General features: G+C 45.7%; 2 protein-coding genes and 1 long non-coding RNA gene across 6 annotated transcripts; 2 read left to right on the forward strand and 1 right to left on the reverse strand.

Annotated features, from left to right (window-relative positions):
* LOC100825477 lies at positions 1-1,730 on the forward strand. The gene is given in 2 exon segments (XM_024458840.1): positions 1-933; positions 936-1,730. Coding segments are annotated over 2 exon segments (1,728 nt in total).
* A 3,778-nt stretch (positions 1,731-5,508) lies between these two features.
* Positions 5,509-6,779, reverse strand: LOC112270112. The gene is made up of 4 exons (XM_024457821.1): positions 6,646-6,779; positions 6,246-6,561; positions 6,084-6,152; positions 5,509-5,855 (listed from the first exon to the last, which is right to left on the reverse strand). The coding sequence occupies exons 2-4, from the start codon at positions 6,429-6,431 to the stop codon at positions 5,628-5,630; spliced, it is 483 nt and encodes a 160-aa protein (XP_024313589.1). The 5' UTR covers positions 6,432-6,561; positions 6,646-6,779; the 3' UTR covers positions 5,509-5,627.
* A 3,379-nt stretch (positions 6,780-10,158) lies between these two features.
* Positions 10,159-14,598, forward strand: LOC104581765. 4 transcript variants are annotated; one of them, XR_002962332.1, is made up of 4 exons: positions 10,159-11,466; positions 11,581-11,955; positions 12,342-12,424; positions 12,515-14,403. It is a non-coding gene; the product is annotated as an uncharacterized LOC104581765 (long non-coding RNA). The 4 variants fall into 4 exon arrangements; XR_002962334.1 differs by having other exon boundaries at positions 10,160-11,466; positions 11,600-11,955; XR_002962333.1 differs by having other exon boundaries at positions 10,195-11,955; positions 12,515-14,079; positions 14,287-14,598.
* The last annotated feature ends 117 nt before the right edge of the window (positions 14,599-14,715 follow it).

Here is a 14,715-nt window from a genome sequence, read left to right on the forward strand (position 1 = left end):
ATGGAATGCAACAAGGCTGCGGCACTTAGGTTGAGGGAGCTTGCAGAGAGGAAGTTTGAAAGCATGGACCTGAAGGGTGCCAAGAAGTGGGCCCTCAAGGCACAGGCTCTCTTTCCAGGGATTGAAGGCATTGATCAAATGATTACCACCTTTGATATTTACCTTGCTTCAGAGGTAAAGATTGCCGGGGAGAAGGACTGGTACTCTGTCCTTTCTGTGGACACATCGGCAGATGACAAGACTATAAAGAAGCAGTACAGGAAGTTGCTTCTTCAGATTCACCCCGACAAGAATAAGTCAGTTGGTGCTCTCGGTGCTTTCCTAAAAGTCACAGATGCATATAGTGTGCTGTCTGATAAAACCAAGAAAGTGTTGTATGACCGGAAGAGGAAGTTAGGGATATTCCGGCCGAAGACATCTCGATCAACTAAGGCAAGGGCAGCTCCTGGTGCTGTCCATCAGACATTTGAGAAAGTTAAGAGAAAGAGGGAGGAGAAACAAGCAGCAACAGGAAGGGAAAATGCTGTTCAGAAGAAGCGCAAGCCTCGACAAAAACAATCAAATATGTCACACTCTGTTAACCTTGGAACAAGTGATGTTGCATGTGGAAAGAAGATGAGAAGTGTGGGTAAAGATGCAGGGGACAATTCTTTTAGAATGCCAGATGGATGCGTTTCATTTTCCACCAGCAGCGGATCCTCTCAGTTTCAACATGTTTATGGTGGGTCCAATGGGAAACAAAGAGCTCGTACTCACATGAGCAAGACCTTTTCTAATGCTGAAATGAGAAGAATTATGATTGACAAGACGAAGAACGATTTGATGGAGAAGCTAAAGGAGATTAAAAGTAAAACAGTCGAAGTTGTAGTTGATGGAAAAGCGAGCAACAAGCAAATAGTTAAAGAACATGTTGAGGCTAATAAAACTTTTGCATCGATTATTCTAATGCAAATGAAGAAGATGGCCCATCCTCTTATATTGTTGCTGATCCTCATTTCCATGATTTTGATAAGGATCGTACAGAGAGATCTTTTCAGAGTGATCAAATATGGGCTTTATATGATGAAGAAGATGGTATGCCTCGCTATTATGCATTTATTCGGGAACCTATCTCCTCTAGTCCATTTAATATCAAAATTAGCTTTCTTACCTCAAGGGCAAATACTGAATTTGGGTCTTTAAATTGGGTTTCATCTGGCTTCAAAAAGACATGTGGTAATTTCAGGATCGGTAGATGCGAAACCCGTGAAGTATTTAACATATTCTCTCATCAGATTAAATGGGAGAAAGGTCCAAGTGGGATAATCAAAATTTATCCACGGAAAGGCGACATCTGGGCAGTGTACCGGAATTGCTCACCTGACTGGAATGGAGATACTCCAGATAATGTGATTCGTATTTATGATCTTGCTGAGGTACTGACTGATTATGATCAAGACTGCAGCATTACTGTCCTTCCCTTGATAAAGATAAAAGGGTATAGAACAATTTTTCAGCGTCATCAGGATCTGAATGTCATCAAGAGGATTCCGAAAGATGAGATGTTCCGGTTTTCACACCAGGTTCCTTTTGTTAGGATGTCAGCGGAAGAAGCTACAAATGTGCCCAAAGATAGCTATGAGGTAGACCCTGCTGCCATTTCTGAAGAACTTCTTCAGGAGATCACAAAAACAGTGGAGGAGGGGAAGGATATGCTAGGGGAAGAAGCTCCCAATACCCCCAAATTGTAGCTATGAGGTAGACTCAGCTGCTATATCTAAAGATCTTAAGGGGATAATAGAATCAGTGGAAGAGAAGGTAAAGACAGTCTGAATGCTGGTTAAGATTGTTGATGCTCACTTTTAGTTTCCATGTTCTCCTAGCTTGTACTCCGTATTTCTTTTGACAATTACCTTTTTCAGACAAGGATTAGTATGGGCAAGGCCATTGAAGAGGCATCTGCTTGTGTTGTAATTTGAACCCTCTGGCATGAATGTTGTTGTGAGGATCTGTGTTTTTAAGTACTGTAGCTCATAAAAGTAGCAGAACTAAAGTGAATCTCCTGTGGCAGCTTCTCCGTAAAAGTTTTTTGTGCCATGTCTTTATTTTTTTCAGGTCAGTGTTGGCGTTGGAGTTTTTCTTAGTGAAACTTCTGGAGATGGTACTCTAAAATGTTAGTGCACTGTGCACATGTGTTTCTAGCTTTTTAGCGTTCATCCTGAATAACCACACTAGTAACTTTTGAATTTTTTTACCAGCTACCTATCATTGATATCTCATGTAGGAGTAATATGTAGTAGCCAAAATGGAACTTTGTACGTTGTATTATGCTGCAGCTTGTTTGGATACATGACATGCTTTTGTTTGGTACTCTCTTCGTTTCCAACGACAAGTAGTTAGACCGTGGATTTCTGGCATCAACCAGGCATTCATCCAGGCGCTCCCCCCATCTTCGTCTGCACGTGTGCCAGCTGTGCGAGTTCGCCTTGGTCGCGGGTTCCGGCTGCTCCCGACATGCGGCCATGCGTTCCAGGTGCCCTGCATCCACGCCTGGTTGCTGTCCCACTCCACCTGACCGCGCTCTGCCGTGGCAGCGTCCACCGACCTTGCGCCGGTCCTCCAGCGCTAGCACAAGAAGCAGAGCCCCGCGAGCTCGAGATCACGGCACCGGCGGTTCGCGTTGTAGATCCGGCAAGCACCTGCAGCTAGCACCTGCAGGTCTCTGTCACGTCCCAAGTGAAAGCGACTCCAAAGCAATTCGCGGGAGATCCTCTACGGCGAGCGACTACACCGAGCCGAACCAGCGGCAACATCGACTCCGGATCACGGACGCCACGCCACGTGCACGAGTGCTCAACTCTCTGTGTTTCGAGTCTTCTGCATCATACTGTACGACTACACTACAAGCCACTTCTACGTCAGGCACATCACACTTATACGTCAGGCACTTCTCCATGACAACTCGCAGACAACTTGGTTATTTAGTCTTATCCATATTATTTGTCTCAAATTTGCTCAAATATGAATGCGTCTATGTTTAGAAACGGTTTAGATACACGTAATATTTCGACAATTAATTTCGGCCAAAGAGTACTAGTTTTACGTGGCACCGCAGTTTAGCGGTATAGTCAAAAAAGCCCGGTTATCGAAAATACCGGTTGGCTAATATATTCATGACAGTATATTCTCTGTACGGTTCCAGCGCTTTCCCCAAAACGTTCGGTTGTGATAAAAACTTTGATCTTTCCTCGTCTAGAGGATGAGGACAGAGGTAGCGATCTCTGAATGTTGGAGGTCCTTCTCTCATCTTTGCCGTCTTCTGAAAGAACGCACGGGCTATGTGTGGTTCGAATCCAGCGGCACCGAGTAGCAGGAGTCCAATGTAATCTGCCTCTGCCTCCATCCTGTGTACATATATGGGATAATTCATTTCTCTATCGCACGAATTCTCTTTTCGGTGTATATCTCACATTCAGGATGTAATTAAATCATCACCAGAAGACATGAATAATGTGAAATGCACAATGGCTGTACCTTTGCGAGGAGTGCGGCAAGCGGAATATCCGTAACGGCTTTCTGCTGGCGATATCAACGTCATGCCTTGCAATGATATGTCCAACCTAAACCAAAAAAAAAAAAAGAGACCAATATAATGTCAATTTGAATCGAAATCCAAATTCAACAATTAATGACACGCGAGTACGTTGTATATTTGCCATGCACTATGAACCAAATATATAGTAATAAACGTACCTCATGCGCAATGACAGTGGCGATATCATCGTCGGTGAAGGGATCGTCGAGCAATCCGGTGTACACTACAACTTTGCCGCCGGGCATGCACATTGCAGTTGCACCGGCGTTACTATCCGCAACAAGGATCACGTCCCAATCGAGCCCACGGAGATGCGTCGTCTGTGGCCGGGGTCCCAATGCCTTGCCGGCCTGATCCAGGTTCGTGGTGACACGGAGCATGACAGCGTCGTCATGGTCCATGACGCCGAGGCCACGGTAAGCGGCATGGATGATCTTGCGAGCGATGAGACGGACACGCACGCTGTCCGGGTGGAGCGGGTCGAGGATGTGGGAAGCCATCTTCTCCTTGTACTCGGCGAAATCGGACTCGCCGAGCTCGCGTTCGGACCGCGGAGAGGCGACGACGAAGTGCGCGCGGTTGGTGCAGGGCACGAACTCGAGGTAGCGGTGGCGGAAGGCCATCAGCGCGGCGCCCGTGGCCAGAGCCGACAGGGCAGCGACCTTCCTTGGATCGTGGTACCACCGGCAGCACCGGGCCGGGCTTGGTGGGGAACTAGTGCAGCAGTAGCAACGTCGATGCTTGATAACATGGCGGCTTGATAATCCTGCAGGGATAGATCGCCAGACGTCCGGCTGCCGCTGCGGGGTGATGTGGTGGAAGCGAGTACTACTGGTCGGCACCTGCTGGGACGGCCGTGCGAGGAGGAGCCGGGCCTGGTGGTGCTGGGAGAGGAGGCGGCGCGAGTTCCGCAAGCAGTTCGTCATCTTTTCTTTTGGCGGATCCTCTTGGAGTAATAAGCGATGATCGAGCGGATCTGTTTTTGAGTTTGGATGTTCACACGTTGTCGGTTGGCATTTTTATAGAGGAAACAAGAGCGGCTGCCTTACGGTAACGGGAATCCGAACCGATCGCAATTCGCAAACAAGACGTACAGTATGTCACCTACCGGGCTTCGATCCGTTTCGCTGGGTTTGACCGAAGGCCTTTTCTTTTCTTTCCTTCCTGCTTGTGTCCGTCCACAAAACGGAGATAGCTGGCGGCTGGCCCTAGCACTAGCACGTCCTGTAAGTTGTAACCTGCATGCACGTACATAGAGCTCACGAATATCCCTGTCGGCCATGAACCGACAAGAATAATGCTGTTTCCCGACAGGAATAGAATTCCTGTGTGTTAGCCGACAGGAATAGCCGACAGGGATATCTATACAGGGATGGTCGAAAATGTCTGTGTGTTGGCCGACAGGAGATATTTTTCTGTCGGCCACTCCCGTGTGCCACCGACAGGAATATAATCCGTCGTCAGGTTGAGGCTCGTCGGCTCAAGGAATTTTCCTGCCGGGTAAGTGCTGTCGGCTCACTCACAGGGAATTAAATTAATAGAAAAATTGCATTTTCGGTCGTCAGGTGTACACATTTGCCTGTGCAGTTGCGTCGATAGGAAAATGGGTTATAGACTGACAGGAATATACATAGGGCAACATCTGTAGCCGACAGGAGAATGGAGATGGACCGACAGGAAAAATCAAAAAAACTGATAGAAAAAATGTAGAACATTAAATACAATTCATATTTGCACAGCACAGTAACAAATGAATATAATCTCAACAGTACACATAACCCACAATCAAGTCACAAACAAGTTCATACACTCCAGAATGTGCAAACAAGTTCGAAGCATCACAATACATATTGTCTAACAAGTCCTACATGAATTGAAGCTCACAAACCACATGTCATGACTCACAACCATAAACAGACTACACTACCACAAAATACACAAGTCCAGCAAACCACCTTCACTTGTGAAAAGTTAGAACCATCCAACCACCTTCATACGTCAGGACTCACAATGTTCCAAGTGACCAAAAGTTAGAACCGTCCGACAACAACCTTCACTTGTCAGGACTCTGGACCGGGTTGTTGGAGCCTTTAGTCCCCCCACACGATCTGTTGTTGCTGTTGTTGCCATCGGTTTGCTCAGCCACCAAGTCATGGTTGCTTTCCTCGTCAACCATGTTGGCACCGCCATCCTTGTGAGCCATCACTTCCAAGCCTTCCAAGTCACCACCAATGTTGCTTTGGGCACCTTGGGATACGACACGAGATGAGATCGGAGTTCCCTGCATAAGGAGATACAATTAATAATTTACATGTGCACAAAACAAATTTGGTTGCATCATCTTACCAACAATATGGCATCTAACTACTCATGCTATGTTGGACAACATTAACATGAGGCAACATCCTCATTGCAGCAAGATGAGTTCCCATTCTGACATGCATGACAATTAGAGTCATGTACAATATAGTAGAAAATTGTTTTGCTTTTAGTACTATAATAAACTTACTTGTGGTGTTGGAAGCAAATTGGTTCCAAGCCAAGCCGGTGGTTCTTTGTCCATGTCCTTTAAGATTTCCTACAAAAGTAAAATGCGCATCAAGATATATTCATTAGTTCTTCTATGACTAGATAACTAATGAGTTGAAATTTCTGATAAAGATACACATACCAATATGAGTCGATCATGCAACTCTAGTTTTTGCACTAGGCCCTGATTGGCAACCTTCAGCTCCCCATTTTCTTCAATTACACGCTGGAGTTGATGGCTTTGTCGAGATGCCAAAGGAACCGACGTTCTGGATTCTTTTTGCTTGCTTTCAAGCATATATGATTTCATCTTTACAAACAGCCCCATCTGCTACTGGCAATCGACCATGTGGCATGCCACCACCTGATTTATATAACACCTCTCCATCAATCTCTTCAGGAACCCAATCATCGGGAAGATCTGAATCGGCTTCTTTAGCTGCTTGAAGATAATTGTCCTACAAGATAGAATAATAGAGTGTTGCAATGATGTGTTTTAGACAAGTATTACAAGGAGGGAATTTAGACAAGTGTATACATACAATCCGCTTTTGAGCAACACAAAGTATTGCTCCACGTGGCTTGCCATGTGCATCCAGATTTTTAAACCCAGATTTCATTGCAGCATATGTATCCAGCACCGAAGCATTCTCAGAACCATAAGAATCTGCCTGCAAGTCAATACAAATAATATAAGACATTATTGTGACCAACATTCATAAAATAGAGAAGAAATCAACACAAGACATACCATACATTGTTGTGTCATACCAAATGGCATTGAACCTCCACGATTCTGAGCAACTTCTTGTCCTTTGGATCTACACACCTGTTCCCTCTTCCTTTTTGCTTCATACTCTTCTGAAGTCCAAAAACGACACATTGCATCCCATGCATGCATGTTCAGGGAACCATGGTATCCTGCTTTCTAGGTATTCATCGTAGGCAAGTTCTTCTCCACGTGCCAAAGAATCATCAATTATATCTCCTTTCTTCTCAATGCATCTTCACTGCATCTAGGCGGAGCTGGTACATCATGTCTACCACCTTTTTCTTTCCATAGTTCTCAAGGACAACATCAGCCCTCTCATCAACCTTTTCAATTTCTTGCTCAGATTCGCAATTATCAAAAGAGAGATCAAACAAGTTCTGCATGTTCAAAAGTCAGTCAAGTACAAATTAGAGGTAAACATGTAAAAATTCAAAACAATTAACCGTTAGAGGAACTATGGAATTTACCCAGAACTCATGCTTCACATAATTTCTACAGATGCGGCATGGACATTTAATTTACCATCTTGAACTACACTAGGCAAAGAGAAAGCGTGATTCAAGAATCAACCAGTTTCTGCAATCCATTCATTATCGGGAATTTTATCATGATGCCAACCATTATACATCCAAGCCCGGTTCGCCATTTACCAATTGCTGTGTTTAAAACATTAATTCAAACAATTCAATGCTACTGTCAACCATTGCACATCATACATAACAAAATCAAAATTAACCGCAGACAAGTCAAAAGTGAAAAATCACACCTGTTGCCTATCGTCTCCCTTCCCAAACCGCTTGACCAGAGAAAAACCTAATCCAGCTGCCTTGCTCCTGTTCGGGTGTCGGAATTGAACTTAATTTCCAGTACAAGTACCATCCGTGGTGTGTATAACACAAAATTTAGAAGAGAAGGAGGAGTACTTACATCCAAATTTTACGAGTGGGGGAGGAGGTGGACTGCACCATGCAGTTGCTCCATTCCGGGACGCAGATCTGGGGAGACTAGGGAATTCCGGGGCGCCAAATTTTACGAGTAGGGGAGGAGGTGTGAGCACTGGCCGAGGTAGGAGAGGGGAGGCAGGGGGCGCGATGGGGAGGTGGGGCCGGTGGAGGAGAGGCAGGGAGGCGCGATGGGGAGGTGGGGCCGGTGGAGGAGAGGCAGGGAGGCGCGATGGGGAGGTGGGGGGCGGCACGATGGGGAGGCAGGGACGGCAGAGGAGAGCGGAGGCAAGGCCGACGCAGCCGGCGGAGGAGAGGGAGGTGAGGCCGGTGTGGGGAGCGGCGGGGGCTTGGGAGGCAGGCGGCGGCGCGATTGGGAGGCACGAACGGCGGAGGAGAGAGAGGCGAGGCCGGCCCCCGGCGGAGGAGGGCCGATGTGGGGAGTGGCGGTGGCTCGGGAGGGAGTGGGGAGTGAGAGTGTGAGGGAGGGAGTCGGGAGGAATCTAGGGTAAGGGAGAGAGAGCCTGGTAAAAAGCCTGGGCTCAGACATGTCTGAGGCCGCGCGTGGGATCTTGCCTTGTGACTAAATATCCCTGTCGGTCCCGCAACTGCCCGACAGGGAAACACATATTCCTCCGCGTGTCGCCGACAGGCAAATATATATTCTTGTGCGTGTCATCTATACTCACATGAATAGAAAATCAAAATGAAAGATTACACTTGTTTTATAAAGAGTGTGTAGTATATTATTTCATATATGTGACTAAATCAAACCAATTGTTGCTAGTACATTGATTTATAAATTTTGGTATAATATTTTTGGTAATTCTTTTATACAATACTTCCATTAAATAGTTTCAGAAAATCATAAACACATTATTTTGTACAAATGGTATTGTCGCACCAGTGGCACCTGGGGTACCACCGCTGCATGACGCGTGGGTCGCCTTGCTTGCTCCCCGCAAGGATAGCACCCCGGGCAGCCCCGTGCAAGCTGCCTGGCAAGTCACCAGCCCGACAAGGCTAGCCGGGCTGTAGGGGTTGCCCTGAAAGGCAACATGAGGATTCCCGTCTGGGCGCCCTCCCGGGAAGGTCGCTTGCCGGAGAGGGCGTTCCCGGGCGCAGGCACTTACCATAGGGGCGGGACCAAGCGGGTAGAGCAACGGCGCCACGTGGCCACCTGCCTGGTTTCCTGTGCGCAGGGCTCGTCAAGGTAAGGAGTGAAACACAAGCAAGCATTTAATGTTCCGACAGAAAGGGGATTCCCCGTCTAGTCAGCCCACAATGACTGGCTCGCTGTGAATTCTAGACACCTAGCGCCCTAGTTGCAGGGCTACTCACCATGCATGCAAGCCAGCGCAGCGAGGGCAAGCTGCCCGAGTTTTTTGCTCGCCATTTGTCACCCATGCACCAAGGCACTTGTGGAATCCCCTTGAGTATAAAAGGAGGACCATCGCCAACAGTCAAAGGGTTCGGTTCCTTACGAGTTTTAGCCAGAAATAGCAAGTAGTCCTTAGCAAGAAAGGGGAGAGCACCCAGGGACTCCCCCAGCAACCTGTAGACCATTGTTCATCGGCTAATAAAAACACAAAAGCAGGACGTAGGATTTTACACCTCAGGATGGTCCGAACCTGAGTAAAACGAACTTGTGTTCCCTCAATATTTTAGTATGCTATTTGTATCATTATACTTTCCTAATTGATAGCAAGCCTAGTAAGGGTCTGCGCAAGTTCCTGAAGCACTTCGATGGTGGGAATGCTATCAAAGGAAAGCTGGTGAGTTCGGCGCATCAACTGTTATCTTTATACGAAACGATCAAAATCAGTGTGTCGCTGACAATTATGATGTTGTTACTTTGCGGTAAATTGATTGTCGTCACAATCATGTTGTGTTTGGACTGGACCCAACGAGCCTATGATTGTCCCGCAGTTTGTTTTGGTATATGCTGATATCTTTTGATTCTTGTAGATACTGGCCGATAATTGTAATTTCCATGGATACAAAAGTTAATGATCTTGACCTATTAACTCTGAGTATCTAAATAGTAGGATGAATATTGCTCTAATTTGATGACACGCTTATTGGTGAACTTGTGATCGCTCATATTATTGCAAATGGTGGTGGTTTGATAAATTTTGGCGAGCAGCATGACAGCAGATGGTGGTACTTTGATGAATTTTACAATTATGAGTGTTGAAAGCGTTTGTTCTTTCATGTATCAACTACCAACAGTGAATTAAGAGGCACTCCATCCGTTCTAAATGTAAAATGTTCTAACTGGTTCTAGATGTATGGGTTGCTTCATGCACAACGGGGACGTTTGTGCCATCTCGTAACCATGCGCTTGAAGGATCAACTATTTAAATCATAAGGGCATGAGTGCATGAACTTTGTTTTCAATCTTGCTACGTAACTTTTTATTCCGGTGTAACCCACAGATACATTAATAGTCTGAAATAATATGATAACATTCTTTAAAATTTAGTCCGTACCAACGCAGGGGACGCGATCGTGTCCACAGATCTATCTCTCTTTGTCTTCTCCCTCCTCTCTGGTCTCTCTGTCTTCTCTCCCCACCCCGCACCCACCTCCGCCTAGTCCGCCGCCGGCGACCTCCGCCTGCCCCTCTCTCTCCCTTTCTTCTCCCGTCCCTCTCTCTCCCTAGGTTTCTTCATCCCGCCCCCCCTCCGCTCTCTCCTAGCTCAGACTGCAGGTGCGGCGGGGCGAGGCTGCAGCGGTGGGGAGAGCAGAGGAGGCGCGCGCTCTCTCTCCCTCTCTCTGTGACCCGGCTTCGACCGGCGAGGCGTGCGGGCGGCGGCGGCGGCGAGCAGCGACGCGGGTCTGCCGCAGCGGGACCGGGCGGGTACGCGGAGGAGGCAGCGGGCGACGTCCTTATTTTATTTTTCCATTATTTCATTGCCGCTGCAGGGATCTGCCTACGATAAATACATCGCACAAGTTCAGTTAACTTTTCTTTGCCGAAGGCCCACGTTTTTGCCTTCGGCAAAGCCTTTGCCAAGACCCTGTGAAAAAGCCTCCAGCAAAGAGGTCTTTGCCGGCCCATGTTCATGCGGATGCTCTTTGCCGAAGGGTTTCGGCCTGCAGCAAAGACAAGTTTTGCGGTAGTGCCGACCGAGGACATGCTCTAACACCCATATTGGAAACTAGAAGCACCTGCACTCCAGCCGCACCATGCCCGATCAACGACGATAGAGCACATCGATGCTCGGGCTACGTACGGGCCTGCGCAGCCCACTGGCTGGTTTATTTTACTCCTATATATCATTCACTCTCCTGCATTCTTGCTCTCTGGACTGAACTGAAGATGGCGGCAATGTACGCCGGCATGGCTTCAATTCACAAACAGTACACCGGGCATCGATACCACAACCCGCCAAGGATGTACACCGACACCGAGCATACCAACAACAAGTATTTATGCTTGTCGGGACGCGCAGTCGAGTCTGTCGTCTTCCATGAACTCCCCATGGCGTGCGGTTGGCAGCAATCTTCCCGTTCAGGCGCAAGAGGATGCAAATGCATAGATGCACCACAGGAGGATGCGATCCACACGCATTTTCGTTGCCCGCCGGCGAGAGCACTTTGGCGTGCAATGCGGGAGTGCTGGCAACCAAGAAACAATTACCCTGGTAGGATCTGCAAGCCTGGTCTAACTGCACATCAACTATTATGTATTTATATATCCTTGATACTTGCTTGGCCTCTTTCACATGTTCAAACATCATCTTTCGAAAAACATTCAGTGTTTTCGAGATTTTGCAGGAAAAAAAAAGAGGGACAGCGATGGACCAGTAAGTGTATCACTCTGAAATGTGGCCAAGATAGTTCCGGTCGATTTTTGTCCTAATTAGTTGGTGGCCATGGTGTCTTTTTTGTTCGTTTGCTCACTCCTGCTCTCTCTTTTTAGGACCCCTGGGCCGGGGTCCAAGTTATCAGCTACGAAGGATGAGTTTTTGCAAATACGTGAGGGGCATAACAGAGAAATAACTACTACAGGTTGCTGATTTTGGTTTATCAAAGATGAAACAAGCCACCTTGTTTCTGGTAGAATGAGAGGAACTCTTCCATGGATGGCTCCAGAATTGCTGATAGTGAGCGGCACTAAAGTTTCTGAAAAGGTATTATTCTGAATCTTGTTAATAACTGGACTTGTGAAGGTATTAGAAAATGTGAAGTACTAACAAATCATGGCATTGTGTGTTTCCCTATTTCACTTGACATTTTGGAACAAATGTATATCTTATACTCTTATCATCCGTGAATCTAACGTTATTCAAATTGTACCGTGATGGTCAAGATACCTGAGTTGCTCACTGCGAGATATAAACGATTAATGATCCTTCATGTTCAACGAAAACTAAAGCATGCCTCATATACAATTCATGAAAGTCACAAGTAATCGTTAAACAACTATAGTATACCATGCAAACCAAAATAGAACTGCTACGCCTGGCTTGTTTTGCTTTTTCCTAGACTAAAATATACCAACTTTATGCTCACTCAGGTTGATGTATATTCTTTTGGCGTTGTGATGTGGAAAATTCTCACTGGTGAGGATCCATAGAATGCACTATGGAGGAGTCATAGGTATGCATACAGTAATTTGACGGAGTTCCTTTATATTGTCAATCTGCTCTGCATTTTCTGAACCTGACAAAGCTGAATATTTCCTATCAGGCTCCTACTACTACTCCTGCTCCACCCTCAGCATTTCCCCTTACATTTGGGACCTCTTGCAGGAAATGTGATTTGCTTATTGAATGCATCAGAGTGTCTAAATAAAACTCTCCGCCAAATCTGCCATGAGCCGTTCCTAGCAAAAGAGCTACCAATGCTACCAGCTGAGAATGGACATGCAGTACCAGATAAAAACATAACTGGTGCAAATCAAACTGCAAGCACTGGTAGAAATTTCAGTTGGGTGCATACTTTAGGATAGCTGGTGCAGCTAGTGCTACTGCATCATCTGCTGCTGCTGTTCAAGCTGCTAATGTGGTTTGTCAGACGTCCGAGAAAGTTAAGAGAAAGAGGGAGCAGTAACAAGCAGCAAGGTAGGGAAAATGCTACTGTATTTAGAATAGCACAATCCTCTACAAAAACAATCAAATGTGTCACACACTGTTAACCTAGGAAAAAGTGATGTTGTATCTGGAAAGAAGATGAAAAGTGTGGGTAAAGATGCTGGGGACAATTGTTTTAGAATGCCAGGTGGATGCATTCCATTTTCTACCAGCAGTGGATCCTCTCGGTTTCGACATGTTAATGGGGGCCACTGGGCCCAACAGGAAACAGAGTGCTCCCACTCTCATAAGCATGACCTTTTCTAATGCTGCAAAGAGAAGAATTATGATAGACAAGGCGAAAGACAATTTGACTGAGAAGCTAAAGGAAATTAGAAGTAAAACAGTCCAAGTTATTGATGGAAAAGTGAGCAGCAAGCAAGTGGTTAATGAACATGTTGATGGTAATGAAACTCTTGCATCGGATTATTCTAATGCAAATGAAGATTCTGAAAATGAAGATGATGGCCCCATCCTATTATATTATTCCTGAATCCTGATCCTCATTTCCATGATTTTGATAAGGATTGCAGCGGGGAATCTTTTCAGAGTGATCAAATTTGGGCTTTACATGATGACGAAGATGGCTTGCCTCACTATTATACATCTATTCAGAAACCTCTTTCCTTGAGTCCATTTAATCTCAAAAGTTAGCTTTCTTACTGAATTTGGTTCTTTAAACTGGGTTTCATCTGGCTTCAAAAAGACATGGTGATTTCAGGATTGGTAGATGTGAAACCCGTTATGTATTTAACATATTCCCTCACCAGATTATATGTGAGAAAGGTCCAAGTGGGGTGATTTAAAAGTTACCCACAGATAGGCGACATCTGGGTTGTATATCGAAATAATAAGATCCGTGTTTATGATCTGGCTGAGGTACTGACTGATTATGATGAAGATTACAGCATTAACTGTCCTTCCCTTGATAAAGATATGGAGATATCAAACAGTTTTTTAGCGTCATCAAGGCCTGAATGTCATCAAGAGGATTCCAAAAGATTAGATGTTGTGGTTCTCACACCAGGTTCCTTTTGTTAGGATGTCAGGGGAAGAAGCTCCAAATGAGGTAGACCCAGCTGCTATTTCTGAAGAACATCTTCAGGAGATCACAAAACAGTGGAGGAGGGGAAGGATATGGTCGGGGAAGAAGCTCCCAATGCCCCCAAATATAACTATGAGGTAGACCCAGCTGCTATATCAAAAAATCTTCAGGGGAACATAGAATAAGTGGAAGAGAAGGCAAAGGCAGTCTGAATGCTGGTTAAGACTGTTGATGCTGATTCTAAGATGCTTTTCGGACCTGCCTTTTCAAATCATATATTTGTCGACATTTTCTAGTTTCCATGTTCTCCTAGCTTGTATTTGTTTTGACCATCACCTTTGCAGACAAGGATTCGTATGGATTTAATTATTGAAGAAGGAACTTCAATTTTGGTTCATCTGTATCTTACTCCTAAAATGACCAGTATATGAATAGAGGGTCCATGCCAGGATTGCCAGTAAGTGCCCGTGAGAGATTCGCATGACCAAAAACTGGTTACAAGCGCAGGATTAGGTTATTGCTCTTTAATGTATGACGGTTAACGGGTTAAGAGATTTAGGTGAAGCCGGCTAAACTGCTAGACATAATGGTATTTCTGAATCATCCTTGTGGTACAGATGTGAAGTTGCGAGAGTATATGTTTCTAACATTGTACCACATGAATGATGCACTAGAGTGCACAATGTAACGTGCACTTTTCACCAGGATCCCCTTGGAGTAAATGAAATAAGCATGACGTACGACCTTGATAACATCAGCATAACTACATTAAA

The sequence above is a fragment of the Brachypodium distachyon genome, chromosome 1, assembly GCF_000005505.3.
Source record: "Brachypodium distachyon strain Bd21 chromosome 1, Brachypodium_distachyon_v3.0, whole genome shotgun sequence".
Taxonomy (NCBI): domain Eukaryota; kingdom Viridiplantae; phylum Streptophyta; class Magnoliopsida; order Poales; family Poaceae; genus Brachypodium; species Brachypodium distachyon.

What these genes read in the sequence shown, in the direction of transcription:
- LOC112270112 (XM_024457821.1), bottom strand. Translation starts at nt 6,431, where the DNA reads ATGGGGCTGTTTGTAAAGATGAAATCATATATGCTTGAAAGCAAGCAA. An exon ending in TGCATGATCGACTCATATTG is followed by an intron (nt 6,153 to 6,245) that starts GTATGTGTATCT and finishes TTACTTTTGTAG; the next exon opens with GAAATCTTAAAGGACATGGA. An exon ending in ATTTGCTTCCAACACCACAA is followed by an intron (nt 5,856 to 6,083) that starts GTAAGTTTATTA and finishes CTCCTTATGCAG; the next exon opens with GGAACTCCGATCTCATCTCG.